At 49.1% G+C, this 24,690-nt stretch overlaps 2 protein-coding genes across 10 annotated transcripts in view; one reads left to right on the top strand and one right to left on the bottom strand.

The window, feature by feature from the left end:
* ANKRD11 (ankyrin repeat domain containing 11) overlaps positions 1 to 24,690 on the top strand; it is a 172,865-nt gene that overhangs the window by 23,762 nt on the left and 124,413 nt on the right. The gene's annotated exons all lie outside the window — the stretch shown is intronic.
* On the bottom strand, positions 22,395 to 23,006 carry LOC132509453 (essential MCU regulator, mitochondrial-like). Its single transcript, XM_060130508.1, has one exon. It carries the CDS (start codon positions 22,969 to 22,971, stop codon positions 22,648 to 22,650), a length of 324 nt encoding a protein of 107 aa, XP_059986491.1. The 5' UTR covers positions 22,972 to 23,006; the 3' UTR covers positions 22,395 to 22,647.

Genomic DNA, 24,690 nt, shown 5'->3' with positions numbered 1-24,690 from the left:
GTCAGTTGTAAAGACCTTGGTCTCCCTTTGAATGACAGCCTGTCGAGAATACTTTTGGTTCTGACGTTCTGGCCTTGAACTGAGCGTCCGAGAAGCCCGCACGCTTCTGGCAGCACCTGCCTGGTCATTTGCGTGTGTGAGGAGGCGGCAGCTGCAGATACTGGCTTGCTTGCTGCACGGCGTCTGGGGTCCTCTGCTTGGGCCTCACCTGGTCCCGGGCCGGGCAGCGTGGGGAGCGGTCCCCTCCCTGTGTCTGAGAAGTCCCTGCTTCTGTGCCGCCTCTCCCTGTAGGCTCCTGGCCCTGGAGCCCCCCTCCCGAGCCCGTAGCTCGAGCCTCAGGCCAGCCGCCTTGCCCCAGGAGGAGTCCACACCAGTCCCGGCCATGTGCTGGGCTGTCTGCCCCTGGTGGCCCCTGGGATGGGGGCCTTCAAGAGCCCATCCCAGGGGCATCCTGGGATCTGACTGTGGCCTTGGTGCCTGTTCTCACTGCCCTCTTGGGCCTGCTGACACACGTGGGATTGGGCGGCTCGAGTGTGCACCTCGCAGGGCCGGTGGAGACGGGTGGGTGATGGGGTGTGTCAGGGAACCCCGGGCGGGGCTCTGGACTGAACCCTCCTCTGTTCTCCTGGCTGCGGTTGGTCCTTTCCGGAGTCAGTGGAGGGTGATTGCCCGGCCGTGGCTCTCAGACCTCCCGCTCCTCCAGCTGGGGTCGGCGCAGGGCGTTCTCTGAAGCCTCTCTCTGTTCTCCCTCGTAAACACCTTCCTTCCCGTCTGTCCACCTAGGTCTGTCCCCATCGTCCCTCTGTTACTGTTGGTCCTTTTTTCCCTTTTGTCACCAGTCACTGGCACTTCCACACAATTTGCACAGTGATTTTCTAAAATGAAGATCTGACTCTGTTACTCCCTTCCTTAAGGAAACTGCCCTCTTCCAGGTCTTAAAAGGGCTGCTTCCTGCCCGGGAGTCCCTTCTCCCCAGTTTCCCTGGTGCCTGACGCTGCCCGCTCACCCTCAGGCCTCTCACGGCTGCCCCTTTGTCGGGTGTGCCCTTGGCCCCTGTTGGCTAGATTCTCATCCTCCGTCTCCAGGGGGATGTCTCTGGTCATAGTTTATTGTCCTATGTGGTAATTGTCCTCTCCTTAGCTGTCTTCCCACCCGAGGAAGCTGTCTTGGCGAGCGCGGTGGGTTCCTGCTGGAGCAGGTGCCTGCAGCTCCTGGCCATGCCAGCTGCTGTGCCTGTCGACTCTGGCTCTCTGGACCCGCCGTGCCTCTCACTCGCTTCGTGTGTCAGTTAGGCTCCTTGTTTCGTTGCTGCGTTTGTTGTGTGAGTCCAAAATGATTTCTTCTTTTAGATATTGTCCGCATCTTCTAAATATTGCACCCAACTTAGAGATGTTGGTACCCTCTTCCCACCTCTGTGCAAAAATAAGAACGTGTTTTGTGCTCAGACTTGGCACGTGGAGAAGGGAGCTCATGGCCTTCGGGCTTCCTGCTGAGCTGTCGCTTCTGTGCCCTGGGTGTGTTCACGTGGCAGCTTCAGCCTCAGAAAGAAGGTGGGAAACCTGCCGTTGGATCTGGAGCAGGTGCCTTTTTCCATCTCTGTCCCCATCCCCGTGCTCACTCCTGCTTGGGCAGATGGCACAGCTGGAGGAGGCCTCAGCCTGGGTCCTCCGGCCTCTTGTTTTACAGAGATTTGTCTCTCTTTCTGTGAGTGATGACGTACGCCTGGTAAGTGGGAAACAGTGCTAATTATTTTCAGTTTACCACTCAGCCATGTTTTGGCAGAGAGTTTAAAAAATCAAGATAGGGCTTCTTTGGTGGCGCAGTGGTTAGGAATCTGCCTGCCAATGCAGGGGACGTGGATTCAAGCCCTGGTCTGGGAAGATCCCACATGCTGCGGAGCAGCTAAGCCCGTGCACCATAACTACTGAGCCTGTGCTCTAGAGCCCACGAGCCACAGCTGCTGAAGCCCATACGCCTAGAACCCGTGCTCTACAACAAGAGAAGCCACCGTAGTGAGAAGCCCCGCACATTGCAACGAAGAGTAGACCCCGCTCCCCGCAACTAGAGAAAGCTCGTGCGCAGCAACGAAAACTCAGTGCAGCAAAAAATAAATTAAAAAATTAATTAAGAAAAATTATTATAAAAATCAAGATAAAGTGAGATGTCCTAGCGCTTGGCAGGGACCTGTGTACACCGCCAGCTGCCCCATGCGTGGTGGACAGGGACCGGCAGTTAGGGTGCCAAGTCTTTAAAATACACGGTGAGAGGAGTGTTTCCTTTTTCCCTCTTCTGTGTGGTGCTGCATGGGAGTTGAGTGTGTGACTTGGATGGTGAGTTGTACCTTTAACACCTCCCCAGTGGCTTCATCGTGACTGCACGCTTTGCTCAGAGCAGCCTCTGGCAGAGTCCCTTCCCGCAGGGCTCCTTCAGGCCTCTGGGGCAGTTTGCTGCCTTCTTGCTGTCTTGTGAGCTTTCCCTGACTTGCTGTAATCACCTGTCTCAGATTTGTGTTTCTGAGGGTATGAAATATGGATACTCAGGGACTCAGGTTACCAGTCCTTTCAGTTTTGTGTTCAGCTGCTCGAAGGCTATGACGTGGACATTGTTAGCATTTCCATCGAGTCTCTGGTTTGGAGTTCAGTAGTGCTTTTAAGTTTAGGATGTAGAGGAGAGACGATTGGTCCTCAGAGGCTGCTGTTCTGCCTTTGCTTTTCCAGCTCGTAGACTAACCAGTTTCCCTCACCTACGTTTAGTCTGGACACACAAAGCCCATGGCTGCCTGGCCACAGCCTGGCCACTCGGTGCCCTCGCCTAAGACTGCCGTGCGCCAGCTGTGGCTGGAATCGCGGCGCGTGTTTGCCCTGTGCCGCGTGCCGTGGCATCTCGGCCTTCTTGTGCAGGAGTTAGAGGCAGGGTCAGAGCCAGGACTGAGAGCAAGTCACTGCATCTCTCTTGTTGTTGTTATGAGAATTGAGATTACATCTGCCTCTCAGGGCTTTTTTATTTTTCTTTCTCTGATTCAGTGAGCTGATGACTGTTAAAGCAACCAGCACAGTGACTAGCACATAAGCCCTAAACAATAATTTTACTTATTTTCCCCCCATTTTGCTTGGCCAAGGGTGACATTTGATGCCTGGTAACTGCTATTTTTTTTTTTCTCCAGCTTTAGTTTGGTGTTACTGACGTACAATAAACTGTACTTATTAAAGTGTACAATTTGATAAATTTTGGCACACTCAAGATAACGGATGTATCTACCACCCTCCCGAAGTTTAGGACCCCTTCATAATCCCCCCTGCCGCAGCCCTCCCTTGCTCCTGATTTTCTGTAGCGTACTTTGCATATTCTAGAATTTTATATAAATGTAATCTTTTTTCTTCACTGACTCGGTATCTTTGTAGAGAATCGGTTGTCTGTGTGTGGGTGGGTCTGTTTTTGGACTCTGTTCTGTCACATTGATCTCTTCGTCTGTCCCCGCACCACAGCACCCGTCACGACGGTTCCTGTAGGTGTACAGTGAGGCCTGCCGTCCTGGGGTGTCAGTACTGCAGACTCGTTTTTCTTTTTTCAGACTTGTTTTGGTTATTTTCTGTCTTATGTCACATTGCACAGAGAAGCCTGCTGTTTTTTTTTTCTTTTTCTTTTAAAATTCATTTTATTTACTTATTTTTGGCCGCATTGGGTCTTCATAGCTGTGCGCGGGCTTCCTCTAGTTGCATCGCGAGGGCTTCTCGTTGCGGTGGCTTCTCTTGTTGGGGAGCTTGGGCTCTAGGTGTGCGGCCTTCAGTAGTTGTGGCACGAGGGCTCAGTAGTTGTGGCACGTGGGCTTAGCTGTTCCGTGGCATGTGGGATTTTCTTGGACCAGGGCTCGAACCCATGTCCCCTGCATTGGCAGGCGCATTCATAACCACTGCGCCACCAGGGAAGCCTGCCTGCTGGGGTTTTGGTTGGGGTCGCATTGGCTCTCGGGTGAGCAGACCAGAGTCTCCCGGCCTTGGACACTGGATCTCTCTCTGCTGGCTTTGTCCTGCAGTCTCCCTCAGCGGGGCTTCACTTGTCAGGGTTAGAATACTGTACATCTTTTGTCAGATTTTCCCCTAAAGTAGTTCGTATTTTGATGCTGTTGTAAATGTTGTTTTTTGTTTGTTTCTTTTTTGCTGTGGGGGCTGTCTTGTGTGTTGTAGGACTTTTTTTTTATATGTATATAAATTTATTTATTTTTGGCTGCGTTGGGTCTTCGTTGCTGCGCAAGGCTTTCTCTAGTTGCGGCGAGCGGGGGCTACTCTTCGTTGCTGTACGCGGGCTTCTCATTGCGGTGGCTTCTCTTGTTGTGGAGCACGGGCTCTAGGAGCGTGGGCTTCAGCAGTTGTGGCTCGTGGGCTCAGTAGTTGAGGCTCGCGGGCTCTAGAGCGCGGGCTCAGTAGTTGTGGTGCACAGGCTTCGTTGCTCCGCGGCATGTGGGATCTTCCTGGACAAGGGCTCGAACCCGTGTCCCCTGCATTGGCAGGTGGATTCTCGACCACTGCGCCACCAGGGAAGTCCATAAATGTTGTTTTTAAAAAATTTCTTTCTTTTTTTTTTTTTTTAAATTCGCTGCTCCACACGGTTTGTAGGATCTTAGTTCCCTGACCAAAGATCGAACCTGGGCCCTCGGCAGTGAAAGCGTGGAGTCCTTACCACTAGACCACCAGGGAATTCCCAAAATTTCTATATTTTGTAATAGTAGAGATGTCAAAAATTTTTTTATTAACCTTGTATCCTACAGCCATGCTAAACCTCACTTGCTAGTTCTGATGTCTCTTTGCTAGGTTTGGTTGGCTTGTCTTTGTACATAGATGATGATGCTGTCAACATGTGAAGTCAGCTTTACTCCTTCCTCTCTACTCTGATACCTTTTCTTTCTTTTCTCTTGGTCTGACTACCCTGAACAGACCCTCCAGTGCAGTGATGAAAAGAAGGGGGAGAGTAGCTTCCCGTCTGAGGCTTGTTTCTTTTTTTTTCTTTTTCTTTTTTTTTTTTTTTTTTTTTGCGGTACGCGGGCCTCTCACTGTTGTGGCCTCTCCCGTTGCGGAGCACAGGCTCCGGACGCACAGGCTCAGCGGCCATGGCTCACGGGCCCAGCCGCTCCGTGGCATGTGGGATCTTCCCGGACCGGGGCACGAACCCGTGTCCCCTGCATCGGCAGGTGGACTCTCAACCACTGCGCCACCAGGGAATCCCTGAGGCTTGTTTCTGACTGGGGAAGCCGTCAGTTTTCACCGTTAACGGGGTTTTCATAGGTTGAGGAAGTTCCCTTTTATTCTAGATTTGCTGAGTTTTTATCGGGAATGAACGGTGGATTTTAGCAAAAACTTTCTGCACCAGTCGAGTTGGTCCTACGGTTTTGCTGCTTTAGTTTGTAAATTCTGTGGATTACACGGATTGTTTCTCGAGCGTGAAACCAGTCTTGTATTCTAGGGTTAAAGCCTTGGTTCCGTGTGCTGCTAGGCCATCTTGGTGGCTGGCTGACAGGTGACTGGGCTGCGCCTCTCATCACCCTGCCCAGGACAGTGGACTAGAGGGCAGGCACGGTGTGACCCCTGAGGCCCAGAGCTGCACGATGTCACTTGTGCCCCGTCCTGCTGGGCCCAGCTCATCGTGAGGCCAGCCCAGGTTTATGGGGTGTGAAATAGCTGTGGCCACGCAGCCTCTTGACGGGAGGAGCTGGGAGTCACCCTGCAGGTGTGGATGGCGAGGCAGGGAAGGTGCACTGTGCACAGTCCGCTGTGGGGCACAGTCGTTTGGACGGCCCACACCCAGATCCTCTCATTTTTGCTGTAGTTTTCCTAACAGCTGTCTAGTTCTCTGCTTTGGTTTTCCTTTTCAGGTTAACACTAATGGTTCCTTCTTGCCAGGTTTCGTGACTACAGAGTCAGGGGTGTTAAAGAACATGAGTTAGCGGGACTTCCCCGGCGGTCCAGCGGTTAGGACTCGGCGCTCTCACTGCCAGAGACCGGGTTCAGTCCCTGGTTGGGGAACTAAGATCCCACAGGCTGTGCGGCATGGCCAAAAGAACATGGGTAGTAAGTAACTCAGTTGTTGGGTGTGACTTTTATAAACATACAGTATTATCCTGCATTGTGTATCCATGTGTGGATATGTGTATATCTGCACATGTGTGTGTGTGCAGGTGGGCTGGTGGGGACAGACGCTGTTCATGGCCCTGTGCAAGGCTCACTGTTACTTCTAATCTGATAGCTGCTTTGATGCTGAATTTATCGAGGTCAGAATGTTCATAGAGGGCCTTGGTCTGGCTCTCCAAAGCTTAGGGAGCAGTTAAGCTTTGTTTTTTTCCCTTTGATGTCAGTGTGATTTTCTTCCAGAATTTACTTAGCTTTTAGCCAACACATAATGCTAGCGTTTGTCAGGTGCTTTGTTGTTTGTGTGCCGGGCATCATCCAGGTACTCTGTATCCCGCGATGATCTTGTGTGGTTGGCAGGATGATTTCTGCTTGACTGACGACCAAACCGAGGCTTAGTGAAGAGGTTAAGGAGTAAGGCTGTCAGGTTTTAGATAAATCAGAGAATCATTTCTTCTTCAGACAATTGAACTGTCAGCAAAGTTGGGCTCGTTACAGAAAGAGCATGAGGGTGTCCTTTGTGTAGCGACATGATGTGGCTGCCCCACAGCCAGCGGGAGGCTCTGCCGGCATCTTGCCAGGCTCAGGTACAGGCTCATTCTCCTGGTCCCTGCTGTCGTTGGCATCCTGACATTTCTGAGAGTGTGACTGGTGACTGGAGCTGTCACCAGGAGCCACGTGGTTGTTGCTGGATCCGGGCATCCTGGAGGAGCGTGGAGCGGGAGCGCGGCTGCCCGCCCGCCTGCTGGGGCGGCTGTTCTCCGGGCCAGCACGAGGCTGTGCGGCCCCAAGTGGCTGAGCACCGGTGCCCTGAATGTCAGAGCTTTCCAGACCCCTGTTCTGTGTCATGTGGCATCTGACACCAGTCTGATTCATGATCCTCTGTAGGTAACCTTTTAGGATTTTCTGGTAACTTGTAGGGTTTTCTGCCTTTTTGTGGGAGTCTGAAATTTCACTTATTTGTTAGGGTTTGGATTGGACTTTTTCATCTTGTCAGTATTTAGTAGCTCTTTGAATATGCAAACTTGTCTTAATTTATTTATCTCTCCAAGGTTTTCTATAAGGGGCCTGATAGTAACTTGCAGACTTTGGGGCTGCATGGTCTCCATTGCACCTGCTCAGCTCTGCCATGAAGGAACCATAGACCATATGTAACAAAGGAGCCTGGTTGTGTTCCAGTAAGACTTTATTTATTGACACGGAAATTTGAATTTCATGTCATTTTCTGTTGCCACAAAATATTCTCTTCTATTTCAATCAGATACAAATATAAAACCATTCTTAGATTGTGGACTGTGTCAAAAGCAGCAGTGGGACAGATTTGGCCTTCTGGCGCCAGTGTGCAGAGAGCCCTGTCACACCAGATGAATTTGGAAGTGCATAAATTCACTGAGTTTTGTCCTTGCAGCTTTCTTTTAACAGCAGCAGTGTCTTGACTTTGGTCTTTCTATATAGTTTGATCTGTGGTTTCCCTAGATGTGGGTTAGTTGTCCGTCTGATCTGGTCAGCTACTGATACATCATTGTTTTTCAGTGCTGTTTTAGATTTATTTTTTCTAAGATGTTTGTCACTTTTAAGAAATTTTAGGCTAAGGGGATACATTCCACCATCGTGATCTACTGATATTGATCTTTTTGTAAACACAATTGCGCTCTGAACAGGAAGCACTTTCCCCAAGTGTGTTTTGACTTGTACAGAAGAAATGAAGTTTTTCCTTAAGTAGAAAGCTGGGGGAATATTAAACTTAATAACAGTCATCATGCATGTATGCCAGCCTAAGGAATTAATTTTGAATTAAATGTGAACTGAACACTTTGCTGTGGAGTAACACATTGGGATGAAGTATTTATGGTGATTGAGTTGGTACTAACGAGGCTGCTTGTGAAGTGAAGCTGTGATGAGTGGAGTATCCCACTGATGACAGAGATGCTGAGGGGCCTTTGCACATCCTGGGCGGCGCCTCACGACTGGACGGCGGTGGGGGAGGGGCTGGGACTTGGTCCCTCTGGCATCCAGGAGCTGCACTGCTGGTCAGTGACCATGGCGTAGAGGAGACCCTAGTGTTCACAGCTTTATAGTGTAGTAGAAATGACCATGGTAATTAGTTAGAGGAGGCATTTGTCCTTATTTTCCTAGATTAGGGGAAAAAGTTTGGAGAATTTAGGCAACTAAAATAGGATGGTACTGTTCATGGTTCTGTGAATTTTTCTTTATTTAGTAAAACTGCATTAAAGTTGGATTATTGCCAACTTGAGTTTTCTTTTTATTGTGGTACAGTACACGTAACATAACCCATTTTAGCCATTTTAAAAAAAAATTTATTTTTGGCTGCATTGGGTCTCCGCTGCTGCACTTGGCCTTTCCCTAGTTGTGGCCAGCGGGGGCCACTCCTCGTTGCGGTACTTGGGCCTCTCATTGAGGTGGCCTCTCCTGTCGTGGCTCGCGGGCTCTAGGCTTGCAGGCTTCAGTAGTTGTGGCACATGGGCTTAGTTGCTCTGCGGCTTGTGGGCTCCTCCCGGACCAGGGCTCGAACCCGTGTCCCCTGCATTGGCAGGTGGATTCCTAACCACTGCGCCACCAGGGAAGCCCCATTTTAGCCATTTGTAAGTGTACAGTCTTGTGTCCTCATATTGTTGTGCAGCTCTCGTCACCACCCTCCATTTCCAGAACTTTTTCATCTTCCCTGACTGAAGCTCTGTCCCCAGGACACTGTCAACTTGCCCCCCGCCCCGGCCCCCACGCTGCTTTGTGTCTGTGAACGTGACTCCTCCAGGGACCTTGTGTGAGTGGGGTCACATGGCATTGTCCTTCTGTGTCTGGCTCGCCTCACCAAGTGTACTGTCGTTAAGGCTCGTCCAGGCTGTAGAATACCGTTCCCTTGCGCGGATGGACCGCGTGGAGTGTGTGTGTCGGCCATCTGTGGGCCGTCGGTGTTGTGAGCAGTGCTTCTACTGCTCTTGTGTGCTGTACTTCATTCTTCCCCTCTAGGTCTCTGTGTTATTGCTGTGACACATCTTCTACATGTTATAGAATACATGCTACATTATTTTTACTTTAATGGTTAATTTTCTTCTAAGTAGATTTAAATAATAAGTTGAAAAAACTTTAAAACCTAGACTTGAAGAGTTTTTTAGACAACCTAAATCATATGGTATAGTTTGCAGATTTGTAAGTTTAAGGAGTAAAACTGCTTAGAAACTGGGTGGTTTCTGTTTTTTGGTGTTCTTCATTCCTCTGTGTGGTATTCTCACAGTGGACTCAGGCATGAGCTCTTCCAGCTTCTGTCTGCCTCACTGTGTGTTTCTTCTGCCATTGTTTTGAGAGGTGTTTTGCAGGCTGACCCTGTGTTCCGAGTGCTTTAGTCCTGTCACTTCACTGATTGTGACTTGTACTGTTTACAGCCAGAAATCTGCTGTCCCCCTGGTACTCAGACCTCTGTGTGGAATGTGGCTGTTTCCTCTGAAGCTGTTGAGAGTTCAAGTCACTTGGTTTCTGATGCAGCGTAGAGCAGTTTTATTCATGTTTCTTGTGCTTGGGGTTTGTTGAGCTTTATGGGTCTGTGGGTTTATAGTGTCCATCAATTCTTGGCCGTTATTTGTTCAGATAACTTTCTTTCCCTCCCTCTCTTTTGGAGACTCCATTTTCCTTCCTATGGGATTGCCTAAAATGTCACCCAGCGCGAATCTCTCGTTCGGGGCGCTTGCTGTTGCTGTGTCTCTCAGCTCACTGCTTTCCTTCTGTGATGTCTGCTGTGACACACATTCTCGTCTCAGGAAAGTTTACCTCATACATTGTAGTTTTATTTTGTCAAGAAGTTGGATTCGTTTTAGATCTTCATCTGTCTGATCAGCACATGGGTCTTCAGCGTCCGGGTCCGTGTCCATCCGGCGTGGCTGTCCTCTCACTTGTGCGTGGCTGCTGTCCTCTGTTGTTGCCCACACTCTCCTGCTCCTCTGCGTGGTCATTTCTGATTGTGTGCCAGGCATTGTTAATGGTACCTTGTCGTTGCTGGATATTTTCGTGTTACTGTAAACATCCTTGGGCTTTGTTCTTGGGGGTAGTTAAGCTCCTTTGAAGCAGTTACTTCTTTCAGTTCTTTACTTGCAGCTTTGCTAGGTGGGACCAGAGCAGCGTTCAGTCCAGGGCTGGTTTTTCTGCTCCTTGGAGCTCTGTCCCTGTACAGGTCCCCCATGTGCCCACCCGGACCCAGCTCCGTCCTCTTCAGGCTCTCCTGCCCCTGCCGCGCCCTCTCCCTCTTCCCACTTCTCATCTCTTGGGGGGTCACTCCTCACCACCTGGTGTCCAGAGTCTGGAAACTGTACTTTTGTCCAGGGCTGAGGGGATGGTGAATGTGTTCCTTTTATGCCATCTTGGTCAGAGTGGAAGCTGGCATAGAAATTTTCCAGAATTTTAATATTTTTTGCTTAAAAGCTTAGATTTTATCATTGACAACAGATACTGACAACAGTTGTTTACTTGAAAAACTAGAGTTTGTCAGTTGTTTGTTGGAGTCAGATTGGGCTCCCCACAAGTAGTTGCAGCTCAGACAGCAGCACGAGGGCCTGGTTCAGGGAACCTTTGTCCTGTGTCTTCAGTAGGTGTGCTTCATGCCCTCTTTAGTTCTGTCACAGTATTAAGACAGTGTGTAGCTCAGTGTCGAAGTTTAACAAAGTGAAGGTTTACTGATTGATCCAGAAGAGGAAGTGTTGTTACTGTAAAGTGACACTGCACGTAGAGTTGCGACTGCGGAGCAGCAGTGCTGCACCCGTCTTGCAGGTGTCGGCTCCGGGAAGACGACTAGTCCTTTCTGCTCTGACCTAGTTCTGATCTCAGAGCTCCCGCCTGCTGCACATGGGTGAGACCGTGTCTAGAGGCAGTAATGGTGGAACTGGACCATGGAGGGCTGGTGGTACAGCCGAGGGACTGGATGGATTTGAGATATTTTTAAGATGGAGAAGATACACTGTAGGTTTATTTCCCTTTGTGGGAATTTTAATCAAGGTTTGCTACCTTAGGTAAGACAAGTCTGGATTTTGTGGAAAGAAGTGTTGTTGAATGCAGCGGCTTCTTTGTGGCGGCAGCTTTGGAGATGAGTGGGAGACGTCTGAACCCAGCAGGGTGATGGTGTGTCTTCTAGGGGAATTGTGACATCAATGAAAGCCCTGCCGCAGACCTGAATTACATAACATGAGTGCTAAATTCATGCAGGAGCGGGGGATATACTTTGAAGAACGAAGTTGACTGGAATTTATTTTGAATAAACTTTAAAAAATACGTCATTTCAGGACTTCCCTGGTGGTCCAGTGGTTAAGAATCTGCGCTTCCAATGCAGGGGGCCCGGGTTTGATCCCTGGTCAGGGAACTAAGATCCCACATGCTGCAACCAAGCCCACGCGCCGCCACTAGAGAAGCCTGCGCGCTACAACGAAGATCCAGCAGAGCCCCAAAACCCCAAAACAGCAACTTTTCAGAAAACTCTTTTCTGTTAGCATCACTGTCTTCCCTTGGTTGCCCTGCAGCAGTGGTGTCCCTCTCAGGACAGACAGCAGCTGTGCTGGTGGGCTGTCTTCCAGGGAGGAGAGTCTCCAAGGCTCTGGCGGGGGGCATTCTGTGGGAGCAGCCGTTCTTAGGTGGGGCCTCTGGCCCTTCACTTGATCCGACATTAACCAGAGTGTGTCATTTCTCATGTCCATCCGGCACGTGTTTGTGTTGCTCAGGGTAATCACTAGTGTGCCTGTGATGGTTTTAGTGACATTTCCATGGGTATAGTCTCGACAGTAACAGTGCTGGTTCTAAAATCTATATAGGTGTGTTTTTTTTTAAATAAATTAATTTATTTATTTTTGGTTGCGTTGGGTCTTCATTGCTGTACGCGGGCTTTCTCTGGTTGCTGCGAGCGGGGGCTACTCTTCATTGCGGTGTGCGGGCTTCTCATTGTGGTGGCTTCTCTTGTTGCGGAGCACGGGCTCTAGGCATGTGGGCTTCATTAGTTGTGGCACGCAGGCTCAGTAGTTGTGGCGCACGGGCTTAGTTGCTCTGTGGCATGTGGGATCGTCCGGAACCAGGGCTCGAACCCGTGTCCACTGCGTTGGCAGACGGATTCTTAACCACTGTGCCACCAGGGAAGCCCGGCTAGGTGCATTTTGACAGTTGTATTACCCCATGTGGCCAACAGTCAAAATTGATGTAAAACATGTCTGTCACCCCCAAAAGTTCCTTGTCACACTTAATGCCCCAGGCCCCGCTCAAGCCACCACCTATTCCGCTTTTGGCATAGATTAGTTTTGCCCGTTTTAGGGTTTCCCATAAACAGTCACTCTTCATGCTCCCCTCCCCCAGCCCCTCACAACCACTCACGTCCTTTGGTTCTCTGTGGATTTGCCTGTTCTAGACATTCCATGTCAAGGGAATCTTACAAGGTTGGTCTTTTGCATCTGGGTGTTTTCAGGGCTCATCCTTGTTGTAGCAGGTAGTGGAACTCCATTCTTTTATATGTTTGGAAAGTATTTCATTGTACTGATATACACATTTTGTTTACATTTATCTGTTGATGGACATGTGGGCTCTTTCCACCTTCTGGCTATAATGAATAGTGCTGATGTGAGCAAATGTGTATAAGGTTTTGTTTGAACACCTCGTAGGTGTGTGACTGGGAGTGGAATTGTCGGGTGATGTGACAGTTCTGTGATTGATTTTTTTAATTTAATTTTTATTTATTTATTTATTGGCTGTGCCGAGTGGCATATGGGATCTTAGCTCCCCGACCAGGGATTGAACCCGCAACCCCTGCAGTGGAAGCGTGGAGTCTTAACCACTGGACCACCAGGGAAGTCCCTAGTGATTTAAAAAAATTTTTTTTTAATTTTTTATAGATCTGTTATTAACTTTTTGAGGAATCACCAAACTCTTTTGCACAACAGGTGCACCGTTTTACATTCCTACCATACAGGTCAGAAGCACAACCACAGTCCTTTGGGGATCGGGTGTGCGGTGCCCTGTCTGGCGTCAGCCGCCTGCACGAAGAGTGTGGTGAGTGGGTCCGTCCCACCACTGTCAGTGCTCTGCCAAAGAAATCAGGAGCTTTCTCGGTATGTGTCCCCGTGGATGGAAGCTTTTGATTGGATCCCATGGTTACATAGTTGTGAAGAAGTTGATTCTGATGGTTTTTGCCACCTTGTCCACTGCTTTCTTTTGAGGGAGGGACTTGTTGGGTTCCCTGTTCTGCCTTTGTGGTGACATCTTCACCTGGCCTGTGTTCTGAGATGCGTCTGCGTTGGTACTTTGTGACTTTTTCTTGTTGAGGAGACACACATAGCTGTGTGGCTCACGTGGAGCCGATTTGAGGACCCTGTGATCCTGGTCATTGCTGAGGAGTCTTGCCTGGAGCGTTTTTCTGTAGAGGCTGGTTTAAGCAGGTTGGGTTATGGTTTGTGAAGAGTGCTCATGGAAGGATCGGGCTCTGGTCTGGGTGAAGTGCGGCTCTCAGGTGCTGCCAGTGCCGGGCCAGGTGCAGACCCACTCCCCACACAGTGCCGCCTGCTCCATCTGCCCCCGGTGGCACTGCGCTACGTCCTGACCTCTGGCCCCTGGACGTGGGTGGCTGAGAGCAGCTCTCCACGTGTCCGCGTGGCAGCCTGCGTCCAGGCCTTTGTGAAACGGCGTACCTTGTGCATTTAGTGAGCACATCATTTCTGTTCGTTATTGAAGGAACAGTTATAAAACATGCGCTCCTTGCCGGGGGCTGTTCTGTGTGCTTCGCAAGATCAACTCATTTACTCCTGGTAACTCCTGAGGCATAGGTAGACCTACTCATCTCTCTGTTGTTGAGGTGAGTAAACTGAGGCACAGAGAGGCTGGACCACATGCCTGGGGTTACACAGGTCATGAGTAGCAAGGCTGGCATTGGGCCCTGGGCAGCCTGGCTCCAGAGCCCCACCTCTGGCCACGTTCTGTAATAAGCCACCCCACTCCCCGCACTGTTTTGGACGGGTAGATAGCGTATGTTGTGTTGGCAGCTGTATCTCCAGCAGGTAGTAGAGCGCCGAGTGAACGTCTTCTCACAACATTGTGGCCTCGTGCTTTCCCACTTACACTCTTGCTGGCGGAAGGACGACTTGTGCTCTTACAGAAGTAACATAACATCTCTTTTGGCTCCTGGGTTGGCTATGCTTGTGGACGTAGCCATGCTGCTGCCCTGAGCTGCTGGGGACACTGGCTCAGGGGGTCCTCAGCAGCCGGTTCCTGCTCAGGGGAAGGCAGCTTGGCTTGTAGAAGGGTCTTTTTGTAGAGGGAGAGAACTTATTGGGCTGATTAGGACTTTAACTCAGCTATAAGTTCTTTTTAGAAATGTTAGCAGGGATGTAGGTGCTGTTTGAGGGATTCCTGCCTCAGTTTGTTTATTTATTTGAACTGTAGTTGATTTACAATAGTGTGTGAGTTTCAGGTGTGCAGCAAAGTGTTGCAGATATGTATATATATATCAGATTCTTTTCCATTATAGGGTGTTACAAGATACTGAATATAGTGCCCTGTGCTATGCAGTAGGTTCTTGTTGATTATCTATTTTATATATAGTAGTGTGTATCTGTTAATACCAAACTCCTAATTTATCCCTCCCCCCTTCTCTTTTGGTAATAATAAATTTGCTATGAGTCTGTTTTTGTTTTGTAAACAAGTTCAGTTGTATTAATTAATTAATTAATCAATTAATTTTGGCCATGCTGCACAGCATGCTGGATCTTAGTTCCCTGACCCGGGATCAAACCCATGCCCCCTGCAGTGGAAGCTCGGAGTCTGTAACCACTGGTCTGCCAGGGAAGTCCCTGTATTAATTTTTAGATTGCACATATAAGTGATATCATATGGTATTTGTCTTTCTCTGACTTAGTATGATAATCTCTAGGTCCATCCATGTTGCTGCAAACGGCATTATTTCATTCTTTTTTATGGCTGAGTAATATTCCATCGTGTGTATAAATACCACATATTCTTTATCCATTCATCTGTTGATGGACCCTTAGGTTGCTTCCATGTCTTGGGTATTGTAAATAGTGCTGCTATGGACATTGGGGTACATGTATCTTTTCAAATTAGAATTTTCATTTTTTCCAGATATATGCCCAGGAGTGGGATTGCTGGATCACATGCTAACTCTGTTTTTAGTTTTTTAAGGAACCTCCATACTGTTCTCCACAGTGGCTACACCAATTTACATTCCCACCAACAGTGTAGAAGGGTTCCCTTTTCTCCACACCCTCTCCAGTATTTGCTGTTTTTAGACTTTTTGATAATGGCCATTTTGACCTTTGTGAGGTGATACCTCATTGTAGTTTTTCTACATTTCTCTCATAATTAGCATTGTTGATCAGCTTTTCATGTGCCTCTTGGCCATCTGTATGTCTTCTTTGGAGAAATGTCTATTTAGGTCTTCTGCCCTTTTTTTTTTTGCAGTACGCAGACCTCTCACTGTTGTGGCCTCTCCCATTGTGGAGCACAGGCTCCGGACGCGCAGGCTCAGTGGACATGGCTCACGGGTCCAGCCGCTCCGCAGCATGTGGAATCTTCCCAGACCGGGGCACGAACCCGTGTCCCTTGCATCGGCAGGTGGACTCTCAACCACTGTGCCACCAGGGAAGCCCTTCTGCACATTTTTTGATTTTTTTTTTGTTTGTTATTGAGTTGTATGAGCTGCTTGAATCTTTTGGAAATTAAGCCCTTGTTGGTCGCATCGTTTGCAAATATTTTCTTCCATTCTGTAGGTTGTCTTTTCGTTTTATTTACAGTTTCCTTTGCTGTGCAAAAGCTTGTAAGTTTGATTAGGTCAAGTTAGTTTATTTTTGCTTTTATTTCTTTTGCCTTGGGACACTGATCTAAGAAAACATTGGGACAAATTTAAAAAAAAAAATTTATTTGTTTATTTGGCTGCACCGGGTCTTAGTTGCCGCACTTGGGATCTTTAGTCGTGGCATGCGAACTCTTAGTTGTGGCATGCATGTGGGATCTAGTTCCCTGACCAGGGATTGAACCCCGGCCCCCTGTATTGGGAGCACGGAGCCTTAGGCACTGGACCACCAGGGAAGTCCCAATATTGGTAACATTTGTGTCAGAGAATGTTTGACCTGTGTTATTTTCCAGGAGTTTTATGGTGTCATGTCTTATGCTTTAAGTCTTTAAGCCATTTGAGTTTATTTTTGTGCATGGTGTGAGGGAGTGTTCTAACTTCATTGATTTACATGTGGTTGTCCACCTTTCCCAGCACCGCTTGCTGAAGAGACTCTCTTTTCTCCATTGTATTTTCTTGCCTCCTTTGTCATAGGTTAATTGACCGTAGAGGTGTGGGCCTGCTTCAGTTTTAAGTTAGAATTTTTTTGATATAAAAGTGGAGTATTGGAGGACTTCCCTGGTGGTCCAGTGGTTAAGACTTTGCCTTCCAATGCAGAGGGCGTGGGTTCAGTCCCTGGTCGGGGAGCTAAGATCACACATGCCTTGCGGACAAAAAAACCAAAACATAAAACAGAAGCAATATTGTAACAAATTCAATAAAGACTTAAAAAAAAATGGAGTTTTGGGTCTTCCCTGACTGTCCAGTGATTAAGACTCCGCATTTCCACCGCAAGGGGCGTGGGTTCAATCCCTGGTTGATGAACTAAGATCCCATATCCCACATGCCAAGCAACGTGACCAAAAAGAAAAAAAAAAAAGTGTAGTATTTACCTTTAATGATAATCATCTTATTTCCTGGATTTGAACCATTGATGTCAGCAAAGTAAAACAAAATTTGATGACAAAGGTTGATTTTTTAACTACTAACATAGTAGAGGATATTTAAAATGTGCTGAAGATGTGTTTCTCCTGACGAAGTATTCTTGACTTGTGACAGCTAAACGGCTGTGTTTACCTCTGTGGTTACTAAGAGCGAGGCGTTATTTGGTTAAGCCGGGTCCAGAACGTGGACACCCTAGCCCTCGAGCACTCGGGTGGGTGGAGGGTGGAGAACTGGGGGTTCACGGCAGCACTGGACACCGGGGTGGACCATGCGCAGGCTGCCTGGCTGGGATGAGGGCGCACGTGCGCTCCTGTCCCTCCAGCCACAGTGAGCTGCGTGCTGTCACAGGGTTAAGTTTTCGGACACATGTTTGGGAGGAATCTGTAGAGAATTACTGTGAATTGCACCCTGAGCTTCAGTCTTAGATGACAAAAAGCACGGTTATACAGATAACTTAAAATTTTTCTTTAATTTATTGAGTTGTAATTTTCATAGCATAAATTGACTCATATTAAGTGTATAATTTAGTGATTTTTCCTGAGTTTACTGAGTAAGATCCCTCTTACCTATTTCCAGTTAGTTCCTGTTTCTGCCCCCACCCCCAGGCAGTTGCTAGCCTACTTCCCATCTCTATAGATTTGTCTTTACAGATAATTAACTTTGAAAATGAAAACCCTTAAACACCCTTAAAAGCAGCAGTAGCACCTTCCTCAGTTGTCTGTATGAAGACACACTTTATCTTTGGTTGAGTAAAACCTTGGGATCTGACATAGAGGACCAGATGCTCAGTATTTTGGACTCTGTGGGCCACAGGTGTCTGTCAAAGGTACCCAGCTTTGCCGTTGAACCACGAGGATAGCCGTGGGTAACGGGGGAGGGAAAGAGTGTGGCCGTGTTCCAGGAAAACCCTTTCCAGAGCCAGGCCCTGGCTCCCCCTGATCGTGGTCACACGTCCGAGATGGAATGGGCCAGCAGGACTTCCTGCAGAAGCTGAGCTTGGACCTTTCTCCAGTCCTGTGACATGTTGGTGGCTGATGGAGAGCGTACTTAGTTTCTGGGGGATATATGAAATTGTGTAACATGTGAGGCTATCTGGGAAGATAAAGCAAGCATTTAGATGGTCCTGATGATTCAGAGAAATGAGGAATTTAGGAGTGCATGTATAGTAGTAAGTTTTAGAAAGAGAATTTGTAAATGATAATCAAGAGAAAGGATTTGGATATTGTAGGATCATAAGCAAGCATTCATCAGCAGTAAATGTGAAAATGACTGGGTTTGGAACTAAAAACCTGTTAATTTTATTATTAATTAATTAATTTGGCTGCGCCATGTGGCATATGGGGTCTTAATTTCCTGACCAGGGATCGAACCCCGCGCTCCGTGCAGTGGAAGCGCAGAATCTTAATCACTGGACCGCCAGGGACGTCCCCCAAACTTGTTAATTTTGAATATTGCTTAGTCACATTTAACTGGGAGAACAAGCCCTTCTGTGCTGTCAAGTGTGGGTTTGGGCCTGCAGCCCCTCTTCCCGGGGGAGTGTGGTTGCTGTGGGAGTTGCCCCACCAGCCGGGTGTGCTCTTGGTCTGTCTCAGAGTCTTCAGTTTATATTTACTTTTTTATAAAGTGGAAAAATTCCCTTCTCCAATTTGTGAAAGTGCTGTGTTCTGAGCAACAGTGAGGCGTATATCGCACATACCGGATCTGCACACGTGGTCCCACCACAGAGGGCGCAGAGGGGGGTTGGTTGTCTTCCTGTGGAGGCTGCAGTGCCCATCCCGGGCCTGTGAGAACAGGTGTGTGTATATGTTAAAATGTAAGTTTAAAAATGTGAACGAAAGTCACAGGCCTTTGTATGCTAAGACACCCTGTTTTCTCTTTTTTCCAATCTTACTATATTGTGCACATCTCTTCACCACATATTGAATTGCTAGACATTCAGTTGGGATCTGAGGAAAGAATGCAGAAGTTTCCCAGGATAGCATTAAAAACAGGATGATTTTTTTAAAGTCAGGGAGGGCAGCGTGCCCCTCCTCACCTCACAGGTGTCTCCCGTTGCAGGTTGCTGGGGCAGTGACCCCGCTTGCAGGGAGCTGGGTCCTTGAGGAGGTCTCCCCAACTCTGTGATCCTCCCACCCCTGCCTGGTGGCTCCCGGGACACACAGGCCATGGGACATGACTTAGGCTTTAATGCACACGCTTACGCTTTCCCAGGTGCTGGGGCTCTTTGCAGCCGCTTCCTGCAGGAGTGCTTTGCTGAGCTGTGTTTATAGAGAGGTTTTTGATGAAGGTGGAAGTGAAGTGAGAGTGTAGACCTCTGAGTTCGTCACCCCCCCCCCCCATCATTTCAGGGTGTTAGGTTTCTGGCCTTTGTTTTTCTTAATGTGGCGTTTGGAGGACGTTGGGAGTATCACTAACAGCGAGGACGCTGTGTAAGTCGGCTTCCACTTTGTGACTAGAGACCTGGGTGGTTTCCTGACTGACTTTGATTTGTTTCTGCTCTTTAATGCATAATGCAGCATCGGGTGGGACTTAGGGCAGTTGGCTGTGTGCTGTAGAATTGAGACTTGCTTTGGGATTTTCTGGGTCTTCTTTGGGGGCATAATTTAATTATATTCTGATGCAATTCAAATATTTTAACTTTTCCCTTCTGATAAGTTCTTGTGTCTAAGGAACTGCGCGAAGAAGATGAAGTGATCTTCATCCGTTTTTATCTATACCTGAATTTCTATAAAAACACATAAGTAGTCATCTTGGGCACCTGCAGTGATTCCACTTCTCACCAAAGTAGAGCTTTTTGTGATGTGTGCACTACTCGTAGGTCCTCTGGCATCAACCAGCGCCCTCTCTTAGAATTGGTGCTGACTGTCCCTGGAAGACAGCACAAGTGAGGGAGGTTTGTGATTCTGTCAGCACAATAAGATGGGATTATCTTACTGTTAATCAGTGAATTAGAGGTAAGTTGTGTAGAACCCATAATGCAAGGAAACAGGAAAGTGATGCATGGAACTGAAAAATGGCTTTGACAGATACTGAGAGGCCTGATCCCGGCCCCACAGTGTTTGTAATAAGTTTAAGTTTGATATGTAACAGTGTAACTTTTGGGTGAATTTTTTAAGTATTGGAATTTCAGATGTTTAAAAATAATTTACTTCATGTCCTTCAGGTAAAAATTTTCGTGATAGCTCAGTGACTGAGATGTGTGGGGCTGGGTCACGGTGAGGGATCTGCCGTGATTGTGTGATGCAAGATTTGGGCGTGGAGCGGGAGAGGAAAGGGATCAAGTTAGAATCGCCCGCTGTTTTATCAGCCGTCTGCTTTCCCTGTAACAAGGAGGGAATAAATGCACGAGTGTGGACCAAGCCTGCAGTCAGGTGCTTCCCACCCCCATGGCAGGGGTCACCCTGTGGGTCAGCAGGTGGAGGGAGCCAGGAGGGCTCCTCACGCAGCCTGGTCAGCCCGTTCCTGGGACTGAACCTGCCACCTGCTCCCTCTGCTTCACTTCATGCCTGACCTTGTGCAGGAGATGTGCTGTGCCTTAAAAGATGCTCACTTCCTTTCCAACATGTAACACGTGTGTGGGTGTACATGCAACACATGTGAGTGTTAATGTAACACTTGTGGGTGTATATATGACATACATGTGTGGGGTTTATATGCAATGTGAGTGTGTACGCAACGTGTGGATGTACGTGTAACACATCTGTGCAAGTAAATGACGTAACGAGTGGGCACACGTAATGTGTGCAGGTGTATATGGAACACGTGTATGTAACACGTGTAGCACATGTGTGGGTGTATATGGAACACGCGTGGGGTATGTAACATGTGAGTGTATATGTACCGTGTGCAGTACAGTTTTATTATTTATTTACTTATTTTTAAAAGAGTCAGTTTCATTCATTTATTTATTTATCATCATGAGTCAGTTTTATTTATTTATTTTTGGTTGCACTGGGTCTTCGTTACTGTGTGTGGGCTTTCTCTAGTTGCGTTGAGCAGGGGCTACTCTTCATTGTGGTGTGCAGGCCTGTCGCTGCAGTGGCTTCTCGTTGCGGAGCATGGGCTCTAGCCATGTGGGCTTCAGTAGTTGTGACATGCGGGCTCAGTAGTTGTGGCTGGTGGGCTCTAGAGCGCAGGCTCAGTAGTTGTGGCTCACGGGCTTAGTTGCTCCACGGCATGTGGGATCTTCCCGGACCAGGGCTCGAACCCGTGTCTCCTGCATTGGCAGGTGGATTCTTAACCACTGCGCCACCAGGGAAGTCCCATATCTAGTATTTTCTAGATATTATTATATATATTTTTAATTTCAATTTTTGGTTTGAGAGGACTGTGTATGTTAGTTTTGTGGTTGAGAAGGTCTTAAGGAGACTGTCTTGGTTTGTGTTTTCTGTGCAGTATATGCACGTATTTGCTACCTAAGTCCAAAGGTAACCCGGCGTGAGTCCCTGGGCACCTGTAGGGTGGATGTTCTGTCGGTGGGCCCGCCTGGACTCGCGCAGTGGGGCATCAGGCCCATGTGGCTGTGCCATGCTTCAGCGTGGGGACCTCTGAGAGGGGAGGCCCAGTTTTCCACCTGCAGGAGTTGGCTGCCTGTCTGTGGAGACGCACTTGATACCAGACAGCTGGAAGGTTTGGGAAGGATGAGGAGAGACGTGCACAGGGCTGTGGGGACCCCTGGGCCGGGTGGGTGAGTCTTGGAGGCCCAGATGCCTTTGCCACCTGGGCACTGTGTGTGGTGGTGATGGGGGCCTAGGGCTCAGCAGCCCTGCACTCCTTCCTGCAGCTCTGGAGCGTGCTGAGGCCGTGCCGGGGCGTGGAGGTTCTGGGGCCTGGGGCCAAGGGGCTCACCTGAAGGGAACGGGAGGGCTCTCAGGGCTGCTGCCAAGTAGGGGGCGCGGCTGTGAAGGTGAGGCGCACGGCACAGTGTAGAGTTCCATCTCTGTACAGAGTGGTGCTCGTTTCCCATTCATCACGGCACGCTTATGAAAGGAAAGTTACTTTCGTTAAAATAAGAAATTTATTCTATTTAAAGAAAATACTAGATATGGGATTTCCCTGGTGGCACAGTGGTTAAGAATCCGCCTGCCAGTGCAGGGGGTCACGGGTTCGAGCCCTGGTCCGGGAGGATCCCACATGCCGCGGAGCAACTAAGCCCATGCGCCACAACTACTGAGCCTGCCCTCTGGAGCCCACAAGCCACAACTACTGAGCCCACGAGCCACAACTACTGAAGCCCGTGTGCCTAGAGCCTGTGCTCCACAACGAGAGAAGCCCGCGCACCGCAATGAAGAGTAGCCCCCGCTCGCTGCAACTAGGGAAAGCCCATGCACAGCAACAAAGACCCAATGCAGCAAAAAAACCCACAAAAAACCACAACTAGATAAGTGGTGGCATGGGTAATGAATGCATGATTATGGCAAAAACTTAGGGATACGGTACCTAGATGAGTGAGTTTGCAAACATTGACTGCGTAGGGCAGAGGGATAGCACAGCTGAGTGGGTCTTGCCAGTTTTTTTTTTTTTTTTTGATGTTTATTATGTTTATTCACAATTTGATTATGCTCAGTGGATAGCACATCTCCAGGAACCTCCCGGAGCCTGGGGATCTGAGCTATGGTCACAGACCATGCAGGAGGCTTCACTGGGGTTGGGAGGCTGAGGGCTTTCCCTGGGCCCATCTGCTGATAGGGAAGGAGGAGAGGCTGCGAGCATCACCATTTCTTAAGTTAGGGCTTTCTCCTTTCTATACTTCTCCACGCCCTATTAGTCGTCATCATCATCATCCTCTGGAACAAAAATATCATGCTCCTCAAGTAGAGCAGCAAAGTTCTTGCTAATTAGCGTCCCGACATAGAGAAAGGGGATCACAATGGAGAACACACGGAGAAGGCCGAAGGACATTTTCACCGGTTTGGGCAAAATGGCGCCGCTGCGAGTAACGATGACTGACCTCGATGGTACCAGACTCCGAACTAAGCCGCCCCGTCCGGCGGAGACATCGCCACCTTTCCCCAGGCTCAGCCCGCTCCGGAAAGCCCCAAATCCGACGGGTGCCAACGCCAGCCAGCGACTCGCTCCGGACGCCATCTCCCAGCTCCCCCGCCTCGTCCGGGCACCTGCACCCCACCCGTCTTGCCAGTTTTTAAAAATTTAAGGTAATAGACTAGAAAACATCAGAGTGTCACACATACTGTATGGAAATAATGTCTCTATTTTTGTTTTGCTTGGGCGTGGTATATCCTGGGTCAGGGTGTCAGTTGTGTTTCTCACCATTGATTGTGTGTGGAAAAGTATGAGAGCTCCTGGTCTGAGTGACCTTGAAGGGACTTTCCACCTCTTGAGATTCTGCTTTGCTTAGCTTCTCATCAAGTATGTATTCAAAGCCCACTAGGTGCTCAGGTGCTGCCCTTAAGGAGCTCTTTGCCTGTTATCAGAAAACAGTTTTTATAAATCCATCACTGCTGTCTTTTCATGTTGATTCCAAGATGTGTGATTTTTTTACAACTCTGGAAGGGGATGTCTTGGACATCAGCAGCGGTCCTAACTAGTTGTAATTCCCTGCACTTGGCTGGACCTCGTCATTGCTGTTTAAACAGCTTAAATTTAGTTGTTATGTATATTTTGGTAGTAAAAGTCTTGGTACAGTTGATGTTGGAATGTCTTCTGAAAGATGACACGAATATTGGGCCTGGAGGCGGGAAGTTCCTGTGCGTGCAGAAAGGCGCCGGTTCCTGCCAGCAAGGCACCGGGCAGCGCTGGCCTGATGGCGGCAGTTCTCTGTGTCTTACAAAGCAGTGATTGAGCGCTTTATGGAGCCCATTAACCAATGTTTGCTGAACTTTGTAACTGAAGAGTGCCGGTGACCACCACCATGGACAGGAGGAGACAGCCGCTTCCCTCGGGGCGGGTGAGGGGAGCAGAGGCTCAACGGGACTGTCCTGAGGGCACGGTTGCGCGTGTTTGGCAGCCACATCCTCCATGGAATCTTCAGACAGATGCATGTGGTGTGTGACATTAGAAACGTCCTAGAAATGAGCATAAGGCAGAGTAGTGGCCCAAGGCAGGGGCGATCACCTCAGCTTAGGGGCTGTCCACATGTGTCCTGAGGAAAGGGGCTCCTGACCTGGGCTCTGTGGGATGAGTAAGGAGGTGACCAGTGGACAGAATGGCCGAGGGGCCTAAGCATGCAGAGAGACCAGGGTTGGTCAGCGTGGAAAAGAGGACAGTGTGGTGAGCGCTAAGGGGGGCGGGGGAGGCGTACAAGGCAAAGCAGCGGGCTCTGAGGACTGTGGGGAGGATGGAGTTAGTTACAGAGGCCCTGGTGCCACGCGTTAGGGTGGTGTATGTGTAGCACGAGGTACAGAAGGCGAAGCTTGGCAGAGGAGGCTGCTGGGGAGGCTTGGCCTCAGGCAGGAAGGGTCCGTGTCCTTCCTGGAAGAGCACAGGGCGAGCCATCATGGAAGCGGGGGGCCTGCATGCCGCTTGCTTAGGAAGAAGGAGAGGAGGCGGCGCCTGGGCTGAGTAGGGTGACGCCCCTGGGACTTGCTGAGGTGTGACAGGGGCCCTGGGGCCAGCAGGAGTCCTGCTGTGTGGGTGCCCGCACGGTGTGGACGCTGCAGTCTGCACTTGTGTGACGTTCCTGCAGCCCTTTGCCAGGCCCTGTTGTTGACATTCGTGCCAGTTCAGTGACAGGCAGAGGAGACCTCGGGGTGTTTGCTGGTAAGGGTCCCCCGGGGTAAAGGGCATGGGTGATGCTGGGTGGGAGGGCGGGCGCGTGGACTGGAGGTGGGCGGGTCACCGGAGTTG

Source organism: Lagenorhynchus albirostris, chromosome 19 (genome assembly GCF_949774975.1).
Source record: "Lagenorhynchus albirostris chromosome 19, mLagAlb1.1, whole genome shotgun sequence".
Taxonomy (NCBI): domain Eukaryota; kingdom Metazoa; phylum Chordata; class Mammalia; order Artiodactyla; family Delphinidae; genus Lagenorhynchus; species Lagenorhynchus albirostris.
The sequence above is the reverse complement of the archived record's forward strand: the minus strand, read 5'-3'. Positions and strand labels throughout refer to the sequence as shown.

Excerpts from the sequence above, each read along its gene's own strand:
- LOC132509453 (XM_060130508.1), bottom strand. The coding sequence starts at position 22,971 with ATGGCGTCCGGAGCGAGTCGCTGGCTGGCGTTGGCACCCGTCGGATTT.